At 55.5% G+C, this 27,065-nt stretch overlaps 3 protein-coding genes across 3 annotated transcripts; 1 reads left to right on the top strand and 2 right to left on the bottom strand.

Moving 5' to 3' along the window:
* Window positions 1–3,590: 3,590 nt before the first annotated feature.
* On the bottom strand, window positions 3,591–14,108 carry NCLIV_033410 (hypothetical protein; the record flags this gene model as incomplete). Its single annotated transcript, XM_003883537.1, has 12 exons — window positions 3,591–4,268; window positions 4,602–4,907; window positions 5,396–5,854; window positions 6,274–7,508; window positions 7,843–7,936; window positions 8,184–8,857; window positions 9,238–9,579; window positions 9,864–9,967; window positions 10,219–10,329; window positions 10,939–11,185; window positions 11,531–12,864; window positions 13,201–14,108. The coding sequence occupies 12 exons, from the start codon at window positions 14,106–14,108 to the stop codon at window positions 3,591–3,593; spliced, it is 6,492 nt and encodes a 2,163-aa protein (XP_003883586.1).
* Window positions 14,109–17,982: 3,874 nt separating this feature from the next.
* On the bottom strand, window positions 17,983–20,564 carry NCLIV_033400 (putative AGC kinase; the record flags this gene model as incomplete). Its single annotated transcript, XM_003883536.1, has 6 exons — window positions 17,983–18,072; window positions 18,445–18,602; window positions 18,960–19,077; window positions 19,371–19,441; window positions 19,868–20,068; window positions 20,396–20,564. 6 exons carry the CDS (start codon window positions 20,562–20,564, stop codon window positions 17,983–17,985), a joined length of 807 nt encoding a protein of 268 aa, XP_003883585.1.
* Window positions 20,565–24,868: 4,304 nt separating this feature from the next.
* Window positions 24,869–25,401, top strand: NCLIV_033390 (conserved hypothetical protein; the record flags this gene model as incomplete). The annotated part of the gene is made up of 4 exons (XM_003883535.1): window positions 24,869–24,988; window positions 25,047–25,083; window positions 25,146–25,276; window positions 25,342–25,401. The coding sequence occupies 4 exons, from the start codon at window positions 24,869–24,871 to the stop codon at window positions 25,399–25,401; spliced, it is 348 nt and encodes a 115-aa protein (XP_003883584.1).
* Between the last annotated feature and the right edge of the window lie 1,664 nt (window positions 25,402–27,065).

Raw genomic sequence — 27,065 nt, 5'->3', positions numbered from 1 at the left:
CGGGTGCGGACAGCGGGACGGGGGCATCTGAGCGACAGCGGCGCGCGCGGGAAGAGACCGGCAGGTGGCACGCAGGGTGTCCAGCGGGCTCAGAGACACTACGGGAGTCAGGTGAGCTGAGAAGGGAGTGCAGGGACGGGGCTGCTTCGAGGAATTGAACGCAGCAGACAACGAGAGAAACGGTGGAGACGAAAGGACGCGTTTTTCAGAAGGAAACAGAGAGCCTGGTGGATCTGGTGCAACCGCGCGGGAACAGTCGGGACACGGAATGGCAATGCGGGGGTGGCGTCGCGAAGGGCTGCTTTCTCTGGAGTTTCTGCTCGGACCCACTGGAAAGCCGAAAACTGGAGGCAGACACCTGTCAAACACAAAGTATACGGCACACCCGTGCTGCGTTTTGCGAACAAAAGACGAAGGAACTCGCAAGGAGGGGAACTCAGCTGTGTTGGCGGCGACACACGCGCCAGGTCGATTGCATGCGCCGGCGAAACCCCGGACAGAGCGGCACGAATGTTACAACAGCGAAAACCAATTTTCATACGCCTAAAAAAGATGTAAGGCTGGACACGATCGCAAAGATGGCAAATGCATCCTGGGCAAAGCGTTACTTTCTTCGATGATAACGTCGGCGCACAGGGCGAACGGTCACCGAGGTTTCCGGTCGAGTCTGTGTGCAACTCAAGAAGCGGTGTGTTGAAGCCGCATTTTTGAGCAGAATCGCCAGCGATGCTCCAAGAGAAGAACAGAGTTGTCGCATTTGCGATATATGGGGACTTTCCCAGGTGTGCAGCCTCGCTTCACTCGGAGATCGCTGCATGAAAAGGCGCCTTGGGAATCTAGTGGGAGGGTGGGGGGTGGTAGAAGCGTGTGGCTGTCTTGCCTTGTCTCGCACGTTTTTATGCCGCTGTCTCTGGCTTCGTTTGTCGAGACAACAAAGAAATCGATAGCTCTCGCTGACCAAAATGGAGTTTCCCAAAACAAATTAAGCCGCAAACTGGCGATACTGAAGGGAGCGTCGATTCAGGCGCTCCGCCGGGGTGTGGATGCCAGCGGTGGAAGCCGCATACCGCGTTTCCATTTGAGTAATATGCAATGCCTCTCGTGCCTCTCGTGCCTCTCGTGTCTCCCGTGCTTCTCGTGTCTCTCGTGCCTCGATTCTTGCCGGTCGTGGTCCGAACCATAAAACCGAGCATTTTCCAGCTGTAGTTCTGAAAGACGATCTCACTCTATTCTGCGGAAGAGGGGACTTCGTGTAAAAGGAGGCCTGAGCTTAACCCCGTTTCACACACGACACAGTCTGCATCACCGTGCGATCAGTAGCTCAAGAGGAACCAGCCTGCGCGACGAAAGCAAGACGCAACGATTTCTTTCTTTTGGTGGTTCGACAACGAGAATACATGTCCCGGATCCCGAGAGAATGTTTTTCGCTGTAGATTTTGCAAAAGGGGCGGTTAATAGGGAAGCTAGCTCTAAAATATATATTGTCGACTGTATAACGATGTCTAGGTATGAATGGCTCTCCTGTACCTCAGGGAACCGTCATCACAGACGCTGGACCACTCACACTTTCCCCCAGTTTACCGTTCCAACGCCAAGCAGGGGTGCGCTTCAAGCGGAACGCCGCTGAAGTCGTCCATCTCATGGGACAGACCAGCCCAGTGCGTGCGGCGATTGAATTCGCTGTCACCTCTATGGCAACTTCGAACTCGGATGTGAAGCTGCACAGAACTCTTGCTCTGGAGCAACGGGATGGCTTCTACGCTTCCATCTTTCGGGCCGTGGTTTGTAGGGGTAGGAAGCGTCTTCTCTTAATACCACAGTCTGATAGAGCGGCAAGCTTCTCATCTGTTCACGCAGGTGAATGTAATACGCTGCCACCGCACCAGAGATCTCCCACGCCGTCCCCAGCCACAAGAGCTTGGGCTGTTCGCCATAGTAGCGACGACACACCACCCGAATGGAACATTCGTTTTAAGGTGCCGCAGCTAATTTGTTCAAGACTTCTCCCAGTGTCGTCTCAATTTTCACCCCAGGACTTCGCTACGGGCCATGCGCTAGAACGAACCTAGAAATGTACTACGGAACACAAGTCGCTGTTGCTGGCCCACTCTCCCTTCATGTGAATCTTTAAATATCGGGGATTCCTCTGCCTCTGATCAGCATCAAAGCAAGCGGAACCGCTCTGGAGAGTGGCCAAGGATGGCAAAACAGCTACAGCTGCAGTGACAAGAAAGGAGTTGTACGGTAGAAGGCCTGCCTCACGTAAAAATATACTTGAGTAAAGTGATTTGTTGATTTTGTTTTGAAACGCCTCCGGTGTCGACAACCCGACCACGTACAGGATTGACAGCATGTGACAAACCAGCCTTTGGATGAACCCACGTCAAGTCAGCAGTTTCATCTCTGCTGAGGAAAACCGAAGTGAAGCAAAGAGATGCTTTCAAGGGAGCACTTCCCGAGCAGCGACTGGCCAGTGTGAAACTTAAATCAGGAAAGAAAGTGCTACAGAATACCGCACAGGCGGTAGTCGAATCGTAAAGCGTAAGACTGCGATAGTCGTTGGTTCCTGTCAATTCGTTTCCCGAACAGAAGGCTGCACGTGTTTCGCGCGCCGCTCCATTGTTTCCTCCCCACCTTCGTAGCGGATTGCATACAAGCACCATGAAAATCGGTTGCATGCGCCGTCTTACCTGTTCTTGTGCCAGTGACCGGTGCGCGCAGCGTCTCCTACTAAAGCCGTCATTATAGCTTTACTTTTCACCCCGCACACGGCACTCCTACAAACCGTTTCCCTTGGGAACCGATCCTCGGGCAAATTGCACGAACGTAGACGGAAAGCTTCACACAGCAAAACCGTCCTGCCGTCGCGTGCTCGCCACTGGACATATGCACAACTTCACACCGATCACCTCATGCACGCTTCGTGCTGTTGCTCCACGGTCCCAATATTTTACAACGGATTCGCCTCCCGAAAGAACGGATCTGGGGAACACTTCCGAGCCTCCTCTAAACACTGTGTCTGTCGCTTCCTCTTCTCGCGCCATCAATACGACACAAGGGACTAGAGGCGCGAAGCGACCGAATCGACACGCGTTCCCCCGCTCAACACACTTTTACACGAAGCACCTCCTTCGCAACTACGCTCCACATCGCCACGGGCAAAACCTGCAACTACGCCTGGTGTATATACACCGCGACGGATACGCTTGCCGCCACACGAGTTTGCGAAATCGCCGTGCTGCGCCGGCAAGTCTAATTCAACGCATCTTTTTGTCAGCCTATCTCCTAGTGCGAGGCCATCGAGCCTACGAAAAGCAGACGTCTTGAAATTCCAGGTACGTGTGACTTGATCAAATAATTTTTCGGTGCCACTCCCACCTCCTAGCAAACCGCAAGGTTTTGGTCCTCGCAGAGATGACGAGCTCGCGAGTCTACGCAGTTCAAAGGTGAACAGTGCCTACGCATCGCCCGCCGTCCCCACGCGACACACACGCGCGCATACCCGAATTTGAGGTCTCATCACGGTCCCGGAAAATCATCCAAAACACCCCTCGTGGCCGCACTAACGGTCTACAATGCCGTCTTCTTGGCTACGCAGAAGACTGCATGCTGCTTTCCTTGTCCCGCCCAACAATCCTTCGCCGAAGACAAGACGGTCCGTCGTCGTCGCCTGCCTGCGTACCTCCTACCCTGTCACCGCAAACCAGTTCAGAGGCATCTCTGTCTTCAGCGCCTTCACCCACCCCTGCATCCCAGCTTGCTGCGCCATCGCTGTCTCTATGCCACACAATACCCACGCTCTCTGCCTTGTCCCCGACGTCTTCGTTTCTCGGCCCAGCAGCTTCTTCTTCACTGGACTGCATGCGGCAATCGGTGAAGGATACCGCCGACGTGGCCGGGCTGGGCGACCTTCCTCGGCTGCCGCTGCCCTTCTGCTGCGACAAAAAAGCCGCAGAAGGTTGCCGCTCCCCTCCGCGGCCATCCTCTCGCCTATCGGACAAAGTTGAGTCAGCGCCTGCAGAGCTTGCAGCCTCGACGGTTCCCATGGGCGAAGGCCTCGCCGCTCGAGCGGACTCCATGGACTCCATGTGGAAGAACGGAAGGTTTTCTGCCTCGTGCTCTGCCGCGCGCAACGGCGCCCGAGACGCCGTCAGTCCGCGAGCATGCATGGCAGTTACAATGCCCAAGAGAGCGGCCACAAGCAAGAGGAAGAACACAAGCAGCAGTCGGTTCCAAACGTAATTCTGCCACTCCTTCGCACGTTGTTCCTGCGAAAAAGAAAGCCACACAAACCGAAAGTTCACGCGAGCCTTCCAAACTGCCAAGGGCAAACACAGTTCTTCCTCCCAAGTTCTGTTTATCTGGGCGAAAACTGCATGCGGTTTGTGGTTTCCCACAGAGGTCGCGTCCTGGACAGCACAGGTTTAGTACAGACGCATGCACACATTCAGGAAGTCGCAAAGAAACTCTCTATTCCGTGTAGAGGGCCGCACGGCACTGATGCATTCTGTTTTTTCTAGTCCGACGAGAAGTGTGCCTGTTGTGTGTCCCAGAATCGCGAAACGATTCATGCAAGAGCCCCATGGTGGTCCCCTGCTTACTGAAGCTCTCCACTCCTGTATGCACGTGAAAGGGGACGGGTCGTCGTCCTCTCGCGGCATCTCCTGGAAATCCTCCGCGTCTCCCTCGCTGGCCTCTGCGCCGCGGCTCGCCGTGCGTGGGGCTGCGCTCCGGGCCACAAAGGAGACAGTGCCGGAGACAGGCGGTCGGAGGCCCCAGTGAAAGGGGACACCGAGTTCTCCGATTCGACGCCCCATCCACCTCAGCGTGGCTTGTCCCAACGCTAGGAATCCTAGGAACCTGCTGGCGGGGGTGTGCTGCGGGTCGGTCGCCATGGTAAAATAGATCTGGCGGCAAGTGCACAGAAAGCGCGAAAAATGCGAGAAAACTGTCCACACAACGAGGCGACGAAGCTACGGAAGCCTCAACCGCCGAATAAGGCTGCGGCTAACAAAACTCAGAAATCTAAAGACAAAAACAAACGACCACGATTGGCACAGCCGAAAACAAGAATACCAAAAGCCGACACCCCAGTTGCCTTCCTGAGCGACACGGTCCCGAGAACATGGCAACCGGGCCACACGAAAGAACGGGGCCTTTCTCCGAAAAAGCGGATGGCGGACCACGCAACCTATGCAAACCTCTCAACGGCCAGCAACCCCGAAAAACGGTGTGATTATGTTTTGTCTTTCGCGACAAGGTGTCGTTTAGTCGCGATAACATGAATCGCTCGAGCCGCACAGTCTCTCGCTTTTATACGTTTCTTGTCCTTCGCGTTCTGCTTCCGGACTGCCCTCGCTGTTTTTCGCGATATGAGCATGCGCCCCTTTCTCACCTTGTACGCCTCCCTGCGGTCTCTCCTCACACCCTGGCCGTGCTCGAACGCCTCGCCGAGCTCGAGGAGCCCGCGGCCGTCCTTCTGCTTCCCCGCCGCACTCCGCCACACGAAAGACGCTCTTCGTCGGGCGTCGATGGCATCGAGAAAGAGTCGTTTGACCCACGAGGGGACCGCGCTTTCGCGGTCGCCTTTCTCCCCTTTCTGCGCCTGGGCGGACGGCCCTTCCCCGTGGGGCGACGCAGCCTGTCTGCCCTCATGCGAAGAGGCCAGCTGCGAGTTGTTTGCCCCCTCGACAGTTCGTCGGGCCATCTCTTCGATGCGCTCCTCGACAGATAAACTCCGGAAGGCTGCTCCACGACTGGCGAAGGCCGCTTGCACTTGTTCCTGAGTCTCCTCGAAGAACGCAGCCTGGTCCAGGTATGCCCGGGAAACCTCCAACATGCTCGTCACATCGCCCTGCACCAACAAGACAAAGCTCGGAAACGAACGGGATCGTCGAAGAACTTGGCTTCACCCACAGCACAAGGGAGACACGCATCCTCTCTCTGCGCTTTTGACGACAGCGCCTGGCCATCTCCTTTTTGCTCGTCTCCGACCTCTCCCCCCCCCCCCCCTTGTCACCCCGTGCGCCTCGGGTCTCCCCCCCAGGATGCGTCTAGAACCTAACCAGCAAAAGCCGCACGGAATCGGTTCCTTGGCCGCCGTCGATCCTTGTTACCCTTTTCTCTTTGCTTTGTTTCCTTTTTTCAACAGAGCGTTTCGCAGAAATCGGAAGAGGACCGATTCGGAGAGTCAGAAGCTAGCTGGCCGCCTGCCGTTTCGCGAGAGGGCTATGTACTCCCTGCCTTCTCTCGTTCTCGAGACCCGGAACGTACCGCCACGGCTGCTCTCCGTAGGAAGTAGAACGCGCACACATCGCCTTCGGTCTCTGCGCCACTGAAGCGGTCCCAGGCTCCCTCGCCTTCTTTCCCGGTCGCGCCTCTCGGCACAACTCGCCGCAGAAAGGGGAAACGCTCGAATAGCTGGTTCCGCCATTCCTCGCCTGGAGGTCGTGCCCAGCATCTGACGAATTCCGAGACTCGGAGGTGGTGAAGGTGCACGCGCAAGGCGTTTGAGGCAACCGACAAGTCGCACGTCTGCAGGGAAAATCCCCCGCCGTCTTCTGGCCCGGACGGCCCATCTGGCCTCGGCTCCGAAGAATGTGGGAGGGAAGGTGGACGCGAAACGGAAACCGGTGAGTCGGAGACGTGGTAGACGGCTGCTTCCGGAGTGGCAAGGTACGTCTGCTGCGGGAGGAAGAAGCTTCCATATACTGCAAAGGCGGAGACGTTCGCGCAGTTCTCTGCGGCGGAGCGTCCAGCGCTCCGTTCTTCCGCAGTTTCGTCTTCTCGCCTCCCGTTTCTTCTCCCCTGCCCATCCAGCACGCCTGTCTCCTCGTCGCCTCTTTTTGCTTTGAACGCGGCGTACAGTCGCTCCACCAACTCGGCGCGTTTGCGCGTCAAGCGAGGCCACAGAGCAGCCGCGTTTACATGGCCCGCGGCGTGCCCAATCTCGGATAAGAGCACACTGACCAGCAACGCCCCCGTCTCGTCGCCCTTGGAGAAGGCGTAAGAAGACAGCGCATGCAGTGCACCAACTGTCGGGTGGCTAAAGGCGACCTTCTGGAAGAGACCAAAGGCCTCCACGCACCTCTCACGGAAAGGGCGACGCAATCGAAGCTTGTCCGGAAACGACAAAGACGGAGAGGGAGAAGGGGGAGACGACGAAGAGAAAGAAGAGGAGGAAGAAGACGAAGAGAAAGAAGAAGAGGAGGAGGAAGACGAAGGACCGGGATCTAAGGTGGTTGGAGACGAGAGGCCAGTGGACGCGAGCGTTCCTTCTCCGGCTCCGTGCAGGGTGAGAACAGCGACATTGAAAATCGCTTCGAACCGTCCTTGCTCAGCTGCCTTCGTGTAGTAACGGAGAGCGACAGACACGTCCGTTCCGTTCGGGAAGAAGGACGAAGGATGAGCAGAAATCGACGAAGGCCTCACTCCACTCATATGGGCGTTCGCGTACAGCATCTGCGCGTTGCTGTCGCCGAGATCCGCCGCTCGCTGCAAACTCTCGGCTGCAGAGAAGAAAGCAGGAAAGCCCACAGCGCGGATGGGACACATGAAGACCTACGAAGAAAGTACGCGTTTACACGGTGTCTCGATTGGCAAAAGCTCTGTTTTCCCCGGATTCTCGGGTCCCACCAGAAAACGAGAGATCTCTTGTTACCGCTGCCGAAACGACGAGCTGAGCAAAGAGAAGGTGACGAGACGACGCCACCGACGGCCAAAAACAGAAAACAGCCCACCAAAAGGAAGGAACGTTAACAGCATGCGCCAGACAGAGAGACAGAGCGGGAGTTAATCGTATACGTAGAGATATGCATGCGCGTGCTTTTAACGGATTCTTACCGGCTAAGGTGCTATTGGTGAATCCTTCGACACCCAGACGGTAGGCGAGGTACCGAGCGAGGTGGGGCGACGCTCCCTCTCCGCCGGAAATGACCTGAAGAGAAAACGAGGGCATGCAGAGAGGCGAACCTTTCCCCGAGTTCACAACCGACGCATTTTTGAGGCTCTGCACTTTTCGACAACTGGCGTCTGTGAAAGACTGTGTGCGTTCGTCCTGTGCTCTCATGTCGTTTCCGCAGAATGCCTACCCGAAACCCCCCCTCGTTGGTCGTTGATCACCACGACTTGCCCAGCTGTTTGTTCGCCTCCCCTCGTCTAGGTCGCGTGCCCGTCCTGCCTACCTGCTTGAGATACGGCTCTGCTGAGGCTTTCGTCCAGTCTGTCTTCTCTTTCGTCGGTGCCTCCTCCTTGTCGGCATCCAGCTGGCCGTTCGGCAGCTCTTTCTCCCGATCGGCGCCGAAAGAAAAGAAGCGATGAAACAGCCCGTCGACGAAACCGCCGACGCCCGTTCCGCCTCGCCCTCCTGGAAAGGTGTCTCCTAAAGAACCCCACACATCCCCCTGTGCATGCGCGCCTGTCGCCGCCCGGGCATCCCCCGAGGCGCGCGGAGGGGCGTTCGCGGCATCTGTAGGAGAAACGGAAGGCCCCACATCTCCTCCACCCCCTGACAAGAAGGAAGAAAGGAGAGACCATATATTTTCTCCCAAACTCGCTTCGCCTGTCGCCGATGCAGGCTGAACTGAAGTCTTGCCTGGGGGCGAGCGCGTGTCTCTGGCAGGGTCCCCGAAGGAGGCCGCGGACACAGAAGTCCGGACTTGTTCCTTCCCAGATTTCTCCGAGTCGTCTTTCTTCCCAGATTTCTCCGAGTCGTCTTCCTCTTCCTTGGCTTCTCGCGCGGCCTCGCTCACATCCCCCAGAAGCAGATACGCCAAGGCCATGGCGGCGTTTGCGTCTCCCATCGCAGCAGCCGAACGCCAGAGCTCCGCCGCCCGACCCACGTCCCTCGCAATTCCTCCTGAGACGGAAACGAAGGACACGCACGGGGACCGCAACAAGGCCACACACGTGACGCTTTCACCTGGCTCAGATGAAGCGAAGGATGCGTGAAAAACAAGAGACAAAGCAAGAGAGGAAAAGCGAACAGCACCGTTTTGGACGGAGAAACCCACAAAACCGAAACGCCTGTGCTAAAAGGTTCCTAAACAGGAAACCAGAACCAAAAAATGCCTTCGTTTTATCCTCTGCCTAGCTCCATCCTTATTCTTCTCCCGGGGTCCCGACACACCACGAGCCGACACTGCGTCGACTCTGTGTCTGCCGTCGTCCCGTTTCGACCCGTGCACATCAGCGCGCATCAGGCCTCTCTCTTTCGGTTTGTGTCTCTTTTCCTCGCACCTGCCTCGTGGCCATGAAAGTACAAATCGCCGAGCGCCGCGAGTCCGCCGGGAGATCCGTCGTCCGCGAGGCTTTGAACGAGAAGCGCGTACTCTTCACTCGCTGTGCTGGTCGCCGGATCGCTCCCTGCACTGCCTGCGTGGCCTTCGTCGGCACTGGCGATTTCGACGCGCGACAGCGAGGAAAGATTTTGCGTCGAGGAATGTCGGTAGGCCGAAGGCACGAGGTGCTCTCGCAGCAGGTAGCGAGGCGTCACATGCCCGGAGCTCGCGTCGGTTGCATCGCGGCCGACATCCAGCACGTGCTTCAACGCCGCGAAACACCCAGTAGACGAATTCCCCGCTGAACGGACAGAGACAGCAGACGGTGGGGCAGAAGAGACAGTAGAGGGTGGGGCGGGGGAGACAGTACGCGGTGGGGGGGAGAAGAGACAACAACAGGCTTGAAGTCAGCACACTGAGCGGCCGAGAAGGCTCGGTGAGAGACATTGAGGCGCAAGATTGAGTAAGAAAACGAAAAACAGAGGCACGAAGGGGATCTTCCGTGCGACACGACGAGGGACGTAGAGAAGGCAAAGCCGTCTTTTGTGAGCGTGGCGAAAAACCAGATCGGTGGAAATCACTCACGGAGACGCTCAGTCGAAACCTGGGCCTTGGTAACTTTCCCTTTTCGATAAGGCAACAATTCGTCAGGGAGCGCCGGCTCGTCGATCTCCTCCTTGTCCTTGTATCTGCAGCCACCCGAAAACAAGCGGTGCTGCACAAATCGAGAATATGAAAAGTTCTTCTCTCCAAATGCTATCGGGTTTCAGCCCCAAGGCTGCATTCATATGCACTAAAGTTACTCGAACAGCACATTCCTCCATATATAGATCTATGCGTATAGAGGTATATGTAGATCTGTACATGTATGTATAGATATGTGAGTAAAGATAAAGATACAGGCGCGCGTACATATGGATTGTGATATAGAGTTTAATACCTGTAATCTATAGTCCCCAGACCAGTTTGAAGATAGTACGCCGCTGCAAGCTTCCCGAGGGAATCTCCCAACTGAGCCGCCATCTCGTATTTGATTAAGGGCGCATCAAAGCTGCAAAGAGAGACAAAGGGGCGCACGCAAAAACGCACAAGAGGACGTAGATACCGATTCAAGAAAACGACGACTGTTCCGACGACGTGGTAAACTGTGCGAAGAGAAACGGGGTTTTCAGAGCTCTGCGGAGCGTCTCCTCGCAAGGGTCAAGCACGGAAGGGCAAGGCCAGTTCCGGGTATGTGTCCGCAAGAGCAGAGAACAAGTCTCCAAGCGCGGGTACCGTCTTCTTTCGGCTTTCGCTTTCTACTGTGCATCTTGCACGCACGTCTTATTTTGAACTCGCATCGTTCAGCGGCGACAGCGTACATCCCGACTGCACACATTTGCACGTTTCCGCCAGAGAAACGGTGCGTGGAACACCTACACATTTCCAACAGTCGTTTGAGCATCTGTCGCAACTGCGATCTCCTCCTTATTGTTCGAACACGTTTGCCTCCCGTGTTTCACTCTCCGCCTCCCTCCGTGGCGCGCCTGTACTTGAAACCGCGATGAAAGTACCTGAAGCCATGTGATCTATATAGAGACGGTTTTCGCCCGCACCTGCGCTGTATTTTGGATTCTTCTTCTCCGGCTGGGTTTCCAGCTCGCGTCAGAGACCGCCTCACCTGCTGCGAAGGCCTTTGGCGTGCCTCGGAGACGCGCCTTGTCCCGTTTCCGCCGGCGAGCTCGTCCGAGGGCCGAACGGCGTGCCAGCCTGCCTCGAACTCACCCCTTCGTCGAGAAGGTCGGGCGGCATGTACAAGTCCGGGCGTCGGTGCATAACAAAGAGACTCTTCACACCCACGTCCTGCGCAATTGCCCATGCGTCGGAGCCGGCGACGACGGGAGGAAAGCCCAAGGCGGTCGCCAGACCTGCGCCAGCGTGCCGCAGAGACACAAAGAGACACTCGATGGTCTCGAAAGATCGAAAACCCGCAGGAACACAGAGAGAGAGAGCCGGGAGGCGCTGAGATGTGGAGCACACACGCTGGGTCCACTGCGCGCGTGTCATCAACCAGTCCGCTACGGCGCGTCCAAACGGGTACCCCCAGATTCACGAGCGCGAGTGTGCGGCGCTGCCTTTTTGGGGCACTGCCTCCGTGAGTGAAGGCGCCTTTTTGCCCACCAGCCTGGCTTCACAGCTGCGCAAACCGTCTCGAACTGTCTGCCCCTTTTTTCTCGGGTGGCTTTCCCGTGTCGCCCCGGCCTGTCGCTCACCGTCAATCAAGAAGCAGGTTCCGCAGAGCTGCCGGCCGCGATTGCCCTCAACGGCGCACCGGAGGGCGAGGCGAATGTCTCTTGGCCACCCTCCAGGCAACTGCAACTTTCCCTCTGCATCGGGGACACCGAAGAAAGATAAAAAGGAGCACGCGCCGTAGGCTTCTGCTTGAACCTTCTTCACGCCCTCGACCGACAGGTTGTTGAGCTCCGTGTGCAAGGCCTCGAGAAGAGCCGTCGACGTCGTGGCTGCGCCGAGTCCTTCGCCCCCCTCCTCCCTCCATATAGCGCTCGCGTCGTGTCCACCTGTCTCAGCCCTGCTGGGGAACAAAGGCTCCGGAGAAGGCGAAGTCGCCTGCGGGAGGCCTTCGCGATGGTACTCCAGCACGCCGCGCAGAAGCACGTAGAACTCGCCGAAATCTCGCACCGCGCGAGGCGACGGACGCGGCGGAGGCGAAGACAACGGGGAATCCGAGCGGTCCGCAGCACCGGAACCGTCCGTTCTCGCCTTCGCCGGACTGCCTCCAGTTCCCGCGAGGCTGTGCTGGTCCTTCCTTCGCCGGCGGTCCGACGCGTCGTCATTCGCGAATTTCGCCGGCTTCGCCACGCGGAGAATCAAGTCTATGTAGGCCGACGGACGAAAGGCAACCTCCCCCAGGTTCAGCGGCTCGTCGGGGCCAAGTTCTCCTGTCGTCTTGCGCCGTTTCTGATTCTGAGAGGGTCCTTGCTTCTCCCCCGGCGCTTCCGTCGGCGCGCTCGGTGCATCGACTCCAGAGGAAGGGGAACTGGCTGGCGCTGGGGAGGACAGAGACGTGCTTCCGGACGCCTCCGTTCGCAGCAGGCCTCTCTGTTGCCCGGATGCAGTGGAAGACTCTCCCGAGGCGCTCCGCAGAGAATCGCCTCTACCAAATTCTCTCGGGTCGGACCCGCCAGGCGGATGGCGAGGCGCAGACGTCTCTTTTGGGACGGCGCTCACGGGAACGCCACTGCCCGGCACTTTCGCCTGTCGCGTCGCGCTAGGCGACTGCGGAGACACTGCTGGCGAGGGGTCGGCGCCGTGCACCTGTGGAGCTTGCGGACCACTGTTGTCAGGCTGGAGCTCTTTGCCTGCAGAGAGAGAAGACACTTTGGACGCCGACGCGTCTCCAGAGGGGGTACTCGCGCGTGGCACATGCGCGCCGTTCACAGGCGAAGAGTCCCCAGACGAAGGAGACGACACGCTCGGCCGAGACGGAGCAGCGTGAGGTGAAGAGGCGGAGTCCGTTGCCGCCTCCGACGCAGGCGCGGGGGAACCTAGGTGGCGGCTTAGAACGTCTTGAATGATCTCAGTAGTCCTGTGGAAACACGCAGAAACGCGCGGCACGGGGCTTCGTGTGCACTGAGGGGGTGTTTCGTTTTCCCTCACCTGTTTCAAGGCGCAGGCAGAGGCGGGAATGAACGCCCCCGCGGGGGTTTCGCACGAGGAGAGAGGGACGCACAGCAGATTTCGTATGAAAGTGTTTCGCCCCCAAAAAGGATTCGCTGGAGAAGGGAGGCGCGAGGCCTCGAATGCACCGGCTCTCTCGCCCAGCCCTGGCGGCCTTCCGCGTTCTAGCAGATTCCTCGGTTGTTTCTGTTACCGAGTCACGATGTTTCCGAACGTTTTTGACCTTTGGGGACAGAGCGCGTACTTTTGGATTTCGTAGGCGCGCGCCTCGCCTTCGGGAAGTTCACTTCGACCTAGAGGCGTGAGAAGAGCGCCAGGCTCGAGCGCTTCGCTCTCAGTGATGCTTTCGAAGAGGGATTGCGGGAACGTGCGACGGTCGACGAGACGAAGCTGGCGAGTGATTTCTTCTTCGATGTCGATCCAGACAGACGGAGAGCGCGCCAAGTGAGGAAACTGCAAACGAATGCTGTCAAGAAGATACTGCGCATCTGTCAGAGGCAACGCCCGGTAGTATCGGTCGTCGTGCTGGTAGACTCGGTGTGTCGCGGCTCCGGTGTCATCGTTCTCGCTCTGTTCTTCGCTGACGTCCTCGGCCATGTCTTCTTCGTCGGACTCCTCTTCGGCCCACTCTCCTTCCTCTTCAAGGACGGAAAACGCCTGGGCATAGGCGAAGGTCGCAGAGAAAAACGGCGCCGGAAAGACTGCCGCCGGCGAAGCAAGGGGGGGCTGTACACCCCAAGAGGGAAACAAGAACTCGAGCGCTGAAGGCGCCTCTGGAGCAGATGACGTGGACCGAGAACGCAGAGGCGACTGGCGAAAGAGGAAACTGGCCAACTTGGACAACAGAAGCAAGAGCAAGCACAGAGACGCAACACGGCCGCGTTTCCGCCGAGTTGACTCCGCGTGAGCAGGAGGGTAGACGCGGACCTTGGAACTCGAAAAACGAGATGCCGCGCAGTTCCCGCTGCTGGGGGCGGGCACAGCCACATTCGATGAAGACGAAGACGCGTCAGCAGTCTGCGCAGCCACACGCCGGCGACACGGCATTCCGAAGCGGACCGATCGCTTCTTTTCGCGCGCCAAGGCGCTCCTGGCTGCGGCGGAGACGGCTTCGCCTCTCTCTGCCGCTGAACTGAACAGTGAGGATGACATCTCGCTCTGGACGCCCTGATCCCGAAGACATGTATACGCCGAGTGCCGTTGAGGTCTCGCCAAAATGGAGGCGACTTCGGTCCGACGGCGTACAGCCGAACACCAGGAAGAGCGACTCCCTGAAGCTTCTGACGAGGTAGACTGGGAACAACACCCTGTGTCTCGGGATGGAAACGACGTGGAGGCGGAAGACAGCGGAGAAAGTCTTTTTCTCGCCTTCGGGCCGGCTGTAGTTGGAAGGACCGCCACCACTGACCCCGACAGCGACACAGAATTCTGCATCTTGTTAAACAGTGTGTGACGAAAAAGGCATTGTACCGAAGATCCAACCAAAGAAGACAAGAAAAGAATTGAGTTCCGAGGCACGAGAATGTACTGCAGAGCGAGGGGCGTCGCAGGAACGCCTCTTACCGAAAAAAATCCCACTCTCTATGCTGAGAGCCGACACGGCTGAGAGACGGCCGGTGCATGAGTTGGCCGCGATATATCGCGAAACGGCCAGCGCGAAAAAGGAACTTCTCAAGACGGGGGCGATGCTGGCTGCCAAAAAGGATTGAAGACAGAAGAGACGGGCTAAAGAGGATTCACTCCCCGTCCAGCAGCGGAACACACAAAAAAATCTTGCGGCCTAACCAGGGATGTGAGCACAGGCACCGGTCATAGCGGTGACGATCAGGCCTCCACATACGAATTGACGGTTAACAAGGCCGCGGCAAACAACGCCAAACAAATTTAGCGATGAGAGTGTTGACAAGCGCGTCAATACAAGAAGTGAACAGAAGGAACATGCTGGCGCAGAGGGATCGAAAAGGGACGGAAGATTCCACGCGGACGACATCCGTTGACTAGGCGATGGGACAAGTAGTCGGCACGCGCTCCCTGGTCTCCCTGCTGTTTTTGAACAGCTTTACCGAAGGAAAAGTTACGCGATGCGATCAGCCGTCTGCAACTTCAGCGTGGCCCTACCCCTTCCCCGCCGATGTCTTCCCTGTCCTGCGCAGGCTTCGTGACGGAACTCCTGCGCTCGATGAATTTCGTTTTCCAACATTTTCGTCGTTCGACTTCTCCTGGGAGGCGCCGGCTACCTGTCCGTTCCGCCACTTTGACTGGGAAAACAAAAGGCTCTTGAACGAAGCGTCTGAGCGATGCTCCCTGGTCGTCCCAGCGGGTGACTCAAATGCGTGTACGAGCGCTGTATTGCATGTGAACAAAAGGAATGGTTCGCGTGTCAGCAATATCGATAAGACACAAGAGGCACTGATTATACATCCGTACACGCAAGCGCACAGGCAGATCCTGGCGGGGCAGAACGGATTCCAGTGAAAACAGGAAGGAGCACTCGGATCCCGACGCTGCAAATACGGCACCAGCCTGGCCTCAATGTCGAGCACAGGCATGTAGTGTTAGGTCTTTTTACAGAGTGTCGGTTGTAGTGTTGGCTGGAAGATGTATTCTCTGCCTGTTTTAGAATCGTACACAACTGCACGCAGTAGTTAGCATGGTGGATGCTAGAGGATTTGCCGCCAACCAAACGTTTTGTGCCTTTTGGAGCCTGGGTCGCATACAATTGGTTTTTAGGTGTCGAAGGTGCAAAACGCTTCGCGGCACTAGTGCCTCGCATTCTTACTGGAGTGTTAGGTTCTCTCCACAAGTAGGCTTTAGGCGTGTTTCTTTTTCGTTACCAAAGTCGTGAAAGAACTTAGATCGCTCGCACTGTCGGTTGTCTTCTCCGAGGCTTACTACAAGGTTTTCCGCGGATCTGTATATCCGTATCCTCATTTTGTCCGGGGTCGTGCATCGTACCCTTTTAGCTGTGTTTACCATTCGTGACGGGGGAAACACTTCTATATGCGACTGTTGTCACGATTTTTATACAATACGAATCCCACAGACGCCCGGCCACTGGCATATGGTTGTAGTCAACTGAGGCATCTTCATTGCATTGGAGTACAGAGCGGGTTAAAGCCTCAAAAAGACATTCCAGCAGTTCTTTGACAAGAACATCGAAATCCTGTCTGCTCCACTTCAGTTCACCAGGAACAGCTTGAAAAGAGACTTCGTCGTGACACCGAATCCATTTGCAGGTGAACGAAACTGCGTTGTGCGACTCGCTGCGTTCAACAATCACTCCACACCAGTAATTCTGCTCGTCCCAGAAAACATTTGCAGAGAGATACAAGTGAAACCTTCAGACCTCAAACGATCGACAGGAAAAACATATACTGGTAATCTCCTCGACCATAGCACACCTCGATCCAGAACCGCCGGCAGATCACAGCTCTGATTGTCGGAGTGGTGGCGGGCCGTGCAGGCTGTTCCTGCAACGTCGGTATGTTGCAGATGCCGGAGAAAGCAGGCGAACCTGCCTTCTCTCCGCTTCGAACGGACTCCCCGAGGAACCACGAGGGAAACAGTTTTTCCCCTCCCTCCGATCAAAACCCGGTCTTGCTGAAACTCTCGCCTCTTAAGGGGGGCCCAGCCGCGCAGAAGCGACAGGTCGTGCGAGGTTGATAGGGACACGCTCCTCACCCACAGCTTAGAGGAAAGGTGGCCAAAAACCATGCAGGAGCTTGAAATCTCCCCGCGCCAAGCCTAGAGGAAATCCTAGAGCGGGTCTGATCGATGCTTCTGCCACACATCCACGCACATGTTTGCTGCGGCATTCGCACTGGCTACATTCGTATAGACCCATTCAGAAAGAGAAACATCCCATCTCGGATTTGACCCATTTCGCACCCTCTTCCCTATCGCCTTTCGGGGCCTTCGAGACAAAACACATTCGACTCCAAAATGGGTGAATTCCTCGGTGCCTTAGTTGGCATGGAAAGCCCACCGGTATGGTGAGATAGGATACATGGGGCCATAGAGCATGAAAAGGAAGACGCCCCACGGCGAACTGCCGGTGCTACAGACACGGTCAAGGGTGGCCCCGAGGGACCTAACACTACATGCCTGTGCTCGACATTGAGGCCAGGCTGGTGCCGTATTTGCAGCGTCGGGATCCGAGTGCTCCTTCCTGTTTTCACTGGAATCCGTTCTGCCCCGCCAGGATCTGCCTGTGCGCTGTGCGCTTGCGTGTACGGATGTATAATCGGTGCCTCTTGTGTCTTATCGATATTGCTGACACGCGAACCATTCCTTTTGTTCACATGCAATACAGCGCTCGTACACGCATTTGAGTCACCCGCTGGGACGACCAGGGAGCATCGCTCAGACGCTTCGTTCAAGAGCCTTTTGTTTTCCCAGTCAAAGTGGCGGAACGGACAGGTAGCCGGCGCCTCCCAGGAGAAGTCGGACGACGAAAATGTTGGAAAACGAAGTTCATCGAGCGGAGGAGTTCCGTCACGAAGCCTGCGCAGGACAGGGAAGACATCGGCGGGGAAGGGGTAGGGCCACGCTGAAGTTGCAGACGGCTGATCGCAGCGCGTAACGTTTCCATGGAACACACCGCCTGTCGCGAGTGCGTGTCACTGCCCGATCGTTGTGATCCAAAATTGATTTTGAGCACAGGATCGTACCGCAACCAAACAGTGTTTTAAGACTACCAAGCGCCACTGGAGGAGTCGAACGGGGAAGTGGCCGCTCGTATGGCGGATGATCAAAAACGCAAGCTAGGCAAGCAACGACCTGCCGACTTGTTCTAACCTAACCCCCTTCTAACCTAACCTTCGGCGTTACGCAAAACGCATCCTGTGGATACGAAAATTAAAAACTGCTGGCTTTTAGGCCTTTTTTGAGGAATGTGCGTGCGGATCACCGGAAGATGGACCTACACGTGACGTTGTTCGACGGTGCCTCCATCCTACATTCCGTGCGTGCTTTCCCTACCACTTCCTATTTCTGTACTCCAGCTTCTGCCGCGAAAATGTTAATCTTACATGGGATCCGGACTTCTACCAATCCCCAAGCGTTGCCGCTGCAGGTACGGAAGCAATAAACTTGGTACCGTGCGCTCTGAAATCCGCTGGAACAGGACACAACGGACGCACGCGAGTACGCCCAATGGACTCTGCCAAATGGGACGTTCCACCTTTGAATCGGCTGCCAATATAATTTCCACAGACCTAGCGACGCGATCGCGTGCTCCCTCTACTACTCTTGAGCAAGAACCTAGCTCCGTATTTTTCGATCCTGGAAAAGAGAGCCGAGATTGTTCGCCTCAGATATTCGGGACCCAAGCAGCGCCTGAGTCTGATTTTGAAATTCGTCACGTAGGATGCACTGCATGCGAAATCGACTGTGTGATCGACTCCGCCGAAGCCACATGCATAAGGAAAAACATGTGACTGACAGTCGTCTGCAACTGGACGATTCGCCTGTGGGTAGCTGGATATACCTTCCAGTCGACGCCCTGGAGCCAGGGATGAGCGAAAAGTGACTCGACACCTGCCTGGCCCGTTCCCAGTCGACGTGCTGGATCTACATGAAGCAAGCGTTGGACGAGGTCCCTTGCCTCAGCCGATACCTTCGACGAGGACGGGAAGGAAAGATTCCCTGAAGTCGGCACACATGCAAACGCAGTGCCGAAATCCTGGAGTTCTGTGCCCGACCCCGAGCAGCCACTTCGTAGGCTGCGGGTGTGTCCAGAGTGTAGCGCGAAACAAGCAAAATGTGTGTACGGCCTGTCGGGTTTTTGCGGCCTTGTTGGCTGGGCAGTGGGCATGGTATACACACAGCTGCTCAGCGGCGCAGGCGTCAGCAAAGTTGCAAGGACGATACCGGTCGCAAGACCTGGAGAACGACAGATGTGTGTGTGCTCGGCTGAGCCTGTGCAGTGTACAGGGTCTCGAAATTTCCGACGTCATTTGCCAAGAGCGACGCTCCACCCTGCCAGCTCGTCACTCTTCTCACCTTCCAGTATCCGGCTGTACATGCAGTTGCGGTTGCTTGAGTAGTGCGGTGGGATGCCAGTCAGCATCTCGTACAATAAGCATCCGATGCCATAATAATCCAGTGTCTTGTCGTGGCCCTGATCGGACGAGAGCAGATACATTCACTGGCCGTTTCACACACTCTGTGGTGGACGCGTCTTTTTATCGACTCGCGCGCGAGCGACGATGAGACAGCAACGTGGGAGCGACGTCGGATAATCGGTCCGTCTCAGCCTGCAGCGGTGCTTTATCCTGATATTTAACACCCACGCACCCTCAACGGGTGCCTCTACACCGTGGTAACTCCACCTAACTCCGTCTGCGTAACTGAAGTTCCGAGCAGGCGCGGATAAGGCGTGACTGGCATCGGATCTCAACAGGCACAGCTTACCGTTCCTAGCAGCATCTCGGGGCTGAGATACTCTGGACTTCCGCAGAAAGAGTAGCTCCGCTGGTGACCCTCTGTGAAGGATAGAAACCCAATCGCCAAGGGCCAGTTGCCTTTCGGCGCTCTATCTTCTCGAAAGTCCTGACGGAATGACGAGCTCGTCCTTCTGAGCCAGGAAACGACTACGCTCTTCATTCGGGCCACGAAACCACGAGTCGACACATAATCCTGCTCCCTGGAATCCGATGGTATGTTCAGTCAGCCAAGAGACGCTTTACTAAGGAACTAGGTGCCGGACTCCGGGCCTCTCTGAAGCCCCGCATCTTGAGGAAGTGAACTTCTCGTACGAAGCACGCATTCGGTTGCAGGCCCATACAGCAGACACGAAAAGAGCGAACCACATTGCTGCCTATTTCCTGGTCGACACTAGAGAACGGCACACCGCCGGTATATAGGCTGATCCTGTTCGAAAAAACAAGGCGGCTCTTCACAGCACTTACTTGAGAGCGTCTTCGACAGTCCGAAATCAGCTAATCGGCAGTGTCCGTCCAGGTCAACCAAGACGTTCTCCGCCTTCAAGTCCCGATAGAGAATGTTCCGTTCATGGAGGTGACTCAGACCGAGTAAAACCTCCGCAAAGACGAAACGGGACACGTTTTCAGGGAAAAACTGGCAGTCCCGGAGCAGCTGAAAGAGATCTCCTGGATAGAAACGAACGCAGCGAAGAGGTGGGCATACACTCATCGATATCGCTGCGGGATTCTTGCCACATGGGGTGGCCTCGTGCAACGCATTCTTTTCCCCAACCCACCTCAGCCGTCGAAACTCACTAATGGCGCGTGCGCTGAAGTATGCAAGCCAGACACCCACCTCTCACGCGGTTCATTTCAGGAACTTTCTAGCTGAAAGCTTACAACAAGACGTGGTTTTACGAAAAGCCGGCCCGTCACAGAACTGGATGCGGTGAGAAAGAAAGGATGAGCAGTGTACTGCTCGTCTGAGCGGAAACGTGTTCGGCCGCCGCGTACCTCCCGGACAGAACTCGTTAACAAGGAACAAGTGCCTTTGAGTCTGGAACGCCCAAAAAAGCCTCACGACGAATGGCGAGTCGCACTGCTTGAGGACGTCTCTTTCAGAAAGCGCTCGGCGTATTTGGTTGGCCGCACTGGCCACTTTGTCTTTTGCGACGACTTTCATTGCGTAGAGGCGTCCCGTGTCCTTCTTCCGCACCTTATACACCACGCTGAACCCTCCTTTTCCGATGACCCCTTCTTGCCGGAAATGCCGTACACATATACCCCCCGGCCGAGAAGGATGCGTGTATATGCATGTGGCTACCTGCCTCTGTGTATCAGAGCTTCCTTGCAGTGCATCCTGAGTTCTTTGGTCACTCTGTCTCTTTCGTATTCCCGTTCGAAAACCATTTGCAGGCCCATGATACGGGGTCTCCAAAGCACTCAAGGCAAGCGGGGAAGGAGGAATGTTCGAAACACAACGGTCGGCCGAAACTTCTCGAGTGGAAACAGCCGCCGCATCCGGTGCCCCGGCCACCGGGTCCAGTTCTCGCACTTGTTCTCGCACTTGAGAAGAGGTTCGACTCTTGTACGTCAGATACTTCGCTCGCAGAAACCTTTCGTTGCCCTTGCCGTTCACCGCTACCTGGCCCGGTGCATGACTGTTTTGCAACGACGCGTTCTGCAGTGAGAAAGAACACCGTGCCCAGTTATCCACCACGACTACAGCAGCTGCTACTGCAATTACAAGGCATCTGCTGGGCCCTGTCTGAGTGACTTTGGAACTCGCAAAGCCTCGACAAAAAACCTGTGATTCCTCTCCAAAGGTGCACGCATGAAAAAAAGCCCATCCTGGGAGGACTGCGAGTGGCGTAGCAAGCGTGAGGGAGCATCGGTGAGAAGATTGCCAGGTATGAAATCACCCTGGAGAGAAGAAAAATACCGACCACTCTGCGGTTTCCTCCGAAGTCGATTTGGATCCTCTACCACGTTCTGTCGATAAATCTAAGACGTCACTGTGCATGCCCGTGCTGAATTCACTCACCTTTCCGGCACGCAGTGTGGTTATGCCTGCTTTAAGCCCTGACGCTTTGTCAGATGGGCTAGCTTGCGCTCCACGTGTGGTGTCCCGAGATGGATCATGAATTTCCTCTGGAGGTCCGGTTGTTTCACTATACACACACTGGAGGTAGTCTTCGAACGGCAAGGAACCGAGCGCGCGATGCATGTCTTGCAAATAAACATCCACCCAATCCCGACTGCCGAGCGGACCGCACGGATCTGTTCGAAGCGCCACGATGCCATCTCCAAGTCCTGAAAAGGTTAGCAGAGACTACAAACAACTGAAATGGGTCTGACAACTGTGAACATGGCGGAGAGAAAGAGAAAGCGTTCCTATGAGTTGCGATTAGCCGCTAAGTGCCTTCTATCCGTCCATTTTCTTCACAATCATTCTTGTGAAGAGGCTGAAATACGCCGGCACGTGATCACGTATGCCTTACCTTTCTCCGCAAGACTCTCGATTGCCCGGGCGAGTAGCCACCCTGTGGTTTCTTCATCAGGATGTTCGGCTGCTATGCGCACTCGTGCTCCACGGCCTTCAATGTGGAAAAGGCGTACATTCTTTGGAACCCTTACGGCATTCCCAGCTGTGCGTCTAACCGGCGAATCGTAGGACCGGTCCAGAGGACTGAGTGCAGAGGACAGCGCGCGGTGGCCGTATAGGCCTGACCGTGCCTGTGACATCCTAGAGAAGACCAAGGGCAAGATTGGCGAAGCGCGCCTGCCTCCAAGTCGTCGGATAGGTCTTACTTCCCGCAGAAATGGGGCACAACTTAAAACAGTATCTTTGTTCGAGGGAGGTCATTTCAATGCGGGCACGGAAAGGGTTGCCACGGGAAGCCTAGAGAATGGGGGGGTCAGCCAGCAGTCGACGCCAATCAGTGTAGTGGGACGAGCAAGGGAAAGCGAAAGACAAATACAGTCGAATATCAGAAATCGATTCAGACCCGTAGTTGTACGAGAGACACAGTTCGCGTGCGTCGGCTGGAAGCAGCCGAGAAGACCTCGTCGAATTTGCGGTTGGCTTGGTCTGAAGCATACCAGCTGCAGACAACAGCGATGCACAACCGCGCTAGGGAGCTGCACGGGCGTAGAACGCTTAAATAAATCCCCTTCTCTCTGAGCAAATTAGGAAAAGAGTTGGTTCTATGAACTGGAATCACAGACGAGTGAATCCACGCACCCACGCTGACCCCAGCCAACGGGGCCAGTGGAGGCGCGTGAGTCCACACCAGCACCGCTCCTCGGGAAAGTTTTTCCTCTTGCAATAGATGGCCCACACAATAAACGCAGCGAAAAAACGTGAGCCTTCCGAAATTTCAGAAACAGAGGTTGTAGCATTGGCGCCGGCAGACTGTAGCCGTTGGCACGACGCAAGCAGACGCTAGGGACTCGCAAGACAACCTGCATGTAACCCAAGCAGGGTCAGGACGGGCTGCAGCTCCATGCAGCGTCCAGCGAGTACAACAGAAAAGGCGGCATCTCGGTGATATTGGATCTTCTAGTCTGTTAGCCGACGACAGGAAATCAAAGTTCTTGAGTGCTAAACCATCTTTCGCTGTTAACCTTGGTACCTGGGCAGAGACACGGTTATACAGCCGCATCATCACGCCGCTATACAGCCGCATCATCACGCCGCCCGCCGCCGTCAGCCTAGCAAACGTGCAGTCGGCTTTGACTCGGTGTTTCTGGCATCATTGGCACGGCACCGTTACAGAAGCGATAAGATCCTTTTCTTCGGTAATCAATTGGCCAGACTGCAAAGGGAAGGCGTACTCTTGCGGCTCAACACAGCGAGTATCTCGTGCTATCCTTAGTCGTAGCCACAGGTAGACGGACGGGAGCGCCGCAACGGTGCACGTGGCCCGGTTTTGTTAACTAATCCTTTGAATACGAGTCGCTACAGGTGATGCCATGTGGTCACACAAAATGGTAGTCGCCTGTCAAAGCAGTCGTAGATGTTGCCGCTACAATTACACGGTCGAGTTAGCACTTCTTGGACGCTTCAACATTCTGACAGCAACAGGCCGCCGATGCCGCTAGTTCTTTGACCACCTATATCGCAAACAATCCGGAGGTAAGTGTCTGCTCGTTTCTACTCTGAGTCAGAGAAGGAACGAAGTAAAGATGCGCAGTCTCCTGTACCATTCCCGCTGCAAAGCGGAAACACGAATGCGAAAACTTTACCGAGCAGATGCGCCTGCCGCTGAATAGCCTGTTGAAGCCGAAGAGGTACCGGGCACGGCACGATATTGCTCCACTTGATTGACAGATCAGAGATCTGAATTCGTGTTGATGGGCGGATGAAACCGCAGCATCGCCAAGAATTTTTTGCAGACGTAATGTACGGGAAGCACGACTGCCGTCACCCACAGTGTCTATTGTGAAAAGCGTCGCACTGCTAAAATTGAGCTTGGGGCGGGTGTCAGCATTTTCAGCATCCAGTGATACTGGGGGCGGCTGCGACTGTTAGCTAGGTTAATTCAAACGTCAGCATTTTGTATCAGTGCCCGAGGCTCACTCGGCTGGTTAGGCGGTCACTCCGCTATGATTGGTCACGCCTGCCTCCGAAGCGCCTTCCTGATTAGACCGTTACTCATGTGGCTGAGCCGTTCTAAGTTCTTTATTTGATCTCGCTGAATAAGAGTACGGTGAAAAGCATTGCACGAATGGATGACGTGATATGTCTAAACTACCTGGAAGGCTGCAATCTGAAAGAAATCTGCGAGCAGGTTTCTACTACACTGACCAGATGTCGCGGTATGGCTGTTTTTTAGTTACCATTGATGCCGCGATTATAGTCTCTTGCAACTTCGTCAAGCTCCCTCGCCATATTTTCTCTTTCCTCTTCAAGGAGCGTCTCTCCCAGAGTGTCCGTGTTCGGGATATCCACGTGTACATTGATGACGGGGAACGTTGAAGGTGTCACATCACCTGCAACGCGCCTTTGTCACCGTGTTACCGCATATCATTACAGACTCCACTCACCCACAATGCCTCCTAATCCAGGTACCTGAGATGCGCCAGTCTCCATGAAGCGGCTTCCAACCGTCGGACTGCCTAATTGACGGCGCTCGAGTTTGAGTTTGGTTGGAGTGAGCGGGGAAATCGTGACAGGATCACCGCTCACCATGCCGGTTCACTCCCCCTTCGCTGCAGTCCACGGCTCTAACAACCAGTGTGAGCAATGCGAGGAAGGGCACCCAGACATACATCTTCATTTTCAGGTTTTTTACGAGAAACAGCCTGAGCGCCTTACTTTTCTTTTTGCCACCCGCAAACTCAGGTTTCAGTGCCGGGTCGCAGTGTCTGGACACCCGGGAGATGAGCGATATACACCATATTGCTCGTAACGCAGTGTTCCGCATTCGCTGTGGGTTAACGTGTCACTCGGTTACTACGTTTTGCAATTTAAAACGAAAAGTGATGTTGCGCAGGTTCTTGTTGATATATGCAGCCACTGTTGCTACCTTTTTGAGCAACAGTGGCGCGTTTGGCCAGCTGGGCCTTCAGAATGCCCTTCCCGCCTCGCTAGATCGGGATGTGGTACGTGGGCGAGACATTTGAGAGCATGGTGCGGATCGGAGCTATAGAAGTTCTTCAGACTCCGCCTCCGTTTCCGACAGTGAACGTACACTTGGGTAAGCCCGTCCAGCTCAACCGAGCACTAACCCTTCCACGAACAGTTTGGTCCACATTTCAGATGAGGCACCACCTTCGGACGAAAAGGAAACAGATCTAGCTAGAGTCCTTCGAGACGAAAATTCCTCCCAAAGGAGAATGAGGGATGCTTTTGTGGCAAGGAGGCGGGCATTCCAAGCGCTGATGAGCGATGTAAGATTACACGAACGCAAGCATTTTCGCACAGACGCGTGAGAAAGCTGAGTCTGATTCTTCAGCAACAAGAATCTGTCCAGTTTTTGAGAGACTTAGCAGAAGCATCGAAGCAGCTGGGCTGATACCTGTGCCCTGGGGAGTCTGTGAAGGCCAAGCGTTCTTGCAACAGACACGAACCCCGCAACTGTTGCAAATCCGCTTTCCTCTGGCACCATCTCCTACGCACATCAGATGCGGGAGACACTCGGGAGCAGGCGGCGCCAAAGAATTTTCTGCGGATGCTCGACAAAAACAGCGGTCATGAGGATTATATTAGCTGGTCCCTTTCCTGTGTGAAAACACGCACAACTCTGTAAATGGCGCCATCTGTACGTAAATGGAAGACTGTTTCTGGAGTTAGGCTGCTTAGGGACGCCTCGCAGTAATTGACGTCTTCAGTGTACGATTGTTGGTAAATACCCAAGGAAATACTTAACTGACTTCGATCACCAGCAAACGCCAACGCGAGACTCCGAACATAGTTCAAAACGATATGTCGTAATCGGCGGCGTGCTCGTGCCTTCCGCAGCCAATCTTGCCCACCTCAGCCACGCCCTTGTAATTTATGTCTGGCTAGGAGTATATTCGGTCACGACCACCTCAAAAACGTTCGTGAGGCCGAAGACTGCAAAATAGCATGAGAGCACGCTGCCAGACTGAAGGAGGCGCTAAGATGTACAGAAGCCCTGCATGTATTCCCAGTCCCCAGTGTGTCTTTGCTCCGTGATTTTGCGGCAACTGAATGTGATCTGTCTCCCCAAAGTTGTGTCTGTTAGTGTATGTGGCCTCAGAGACTACCTATCGGTAAACAAGGCTAGTAACCACATTCACTGAGGCAAAACAGGTAGAGAAGTTCTTTTAATTCTCTCTTGCCTTTCCGTGACCAAATGGCCCTTGTTGGTATCGGGGGAGCCAGGGACGTCTCTCAAAGCAAGCAACGAGATGGGCAAAGCCGCACGTATTTCAATGTCATTGCTCTGCATGAGATATGAATCAGGTTTACCGCGTGGAAAATCTCTCTTGGAAAGTCCTGAGTTTGGTCACCCTCATGGCATTCGCCGCCGGACTTCGGATTGGAGTGCTTTTCGTTCGTGTTTCCACACAAGAGTTTCATCGGTAAGTTTTGCTTCTGGAGCATGGCAGTGGGGAAAGATTCGTAAGGAGTGAACCATAGCAGCCTTTTTTGAATTGCTGTCAACTCTCCGCCATGCGGCGGCCCGCTACACGGGACTACTTTGATTTTGAAGTCTCTCCCGTATCGCCTGACGTCTATTCTGGAGAAGTTGTTGCCTGTGACAAGTAGAGCCGTTGAAGTTCGAGAACTCTTTCTTAAAAAGTGACACCGGTTAAGCGATTGCCCCTCAACTATGGAGAAACGAGAGCAGGCGGAAAGCCCGGGAGTAGAGCCCGCTGAGCTGCCAAAGCAAAAAGATGATCGAAACGATCCAGGACCCCAAAGCGCGTTCAGGGAGCCACACTTTGCTCGTATGCTATCGAGTGTGCGAAGAAGCTCTGCGGCAAGTAATCGGACACCTGCCAAGCCACCGACGGGGTCCGCCATAACGGTTGGACAGCATGCGCCTTCTGCTGCCGAAACAGAACCAGTACACTCCGTACGTTTGCCGCACAGCGCTGCGAGGGACGCTACCGGACATCGGACACGGGACAAGCCCGCTCAAAGCAACTTAGCAGGCTCTGGGGAATCTCAGGGTTCAGAACAAAAAGTTGGAAATGATTCTGAAAGCCG

The sequence above is a fragment of the Neospora caninum genome, chromosome VIII (genome assembly GCF_000208865.1).
Source record: "Neospora caninum Liverpool complete genome, chromosome VIII".
NCBI lineage: Eukaryota > Apicomplexa > Conoidasida > Eucoccidiorida > Sarcocystidae > Neospora > Neospora caninum.
This window is presented reverse-complemented; position numbering and strand designations above follow the sequence as displayed.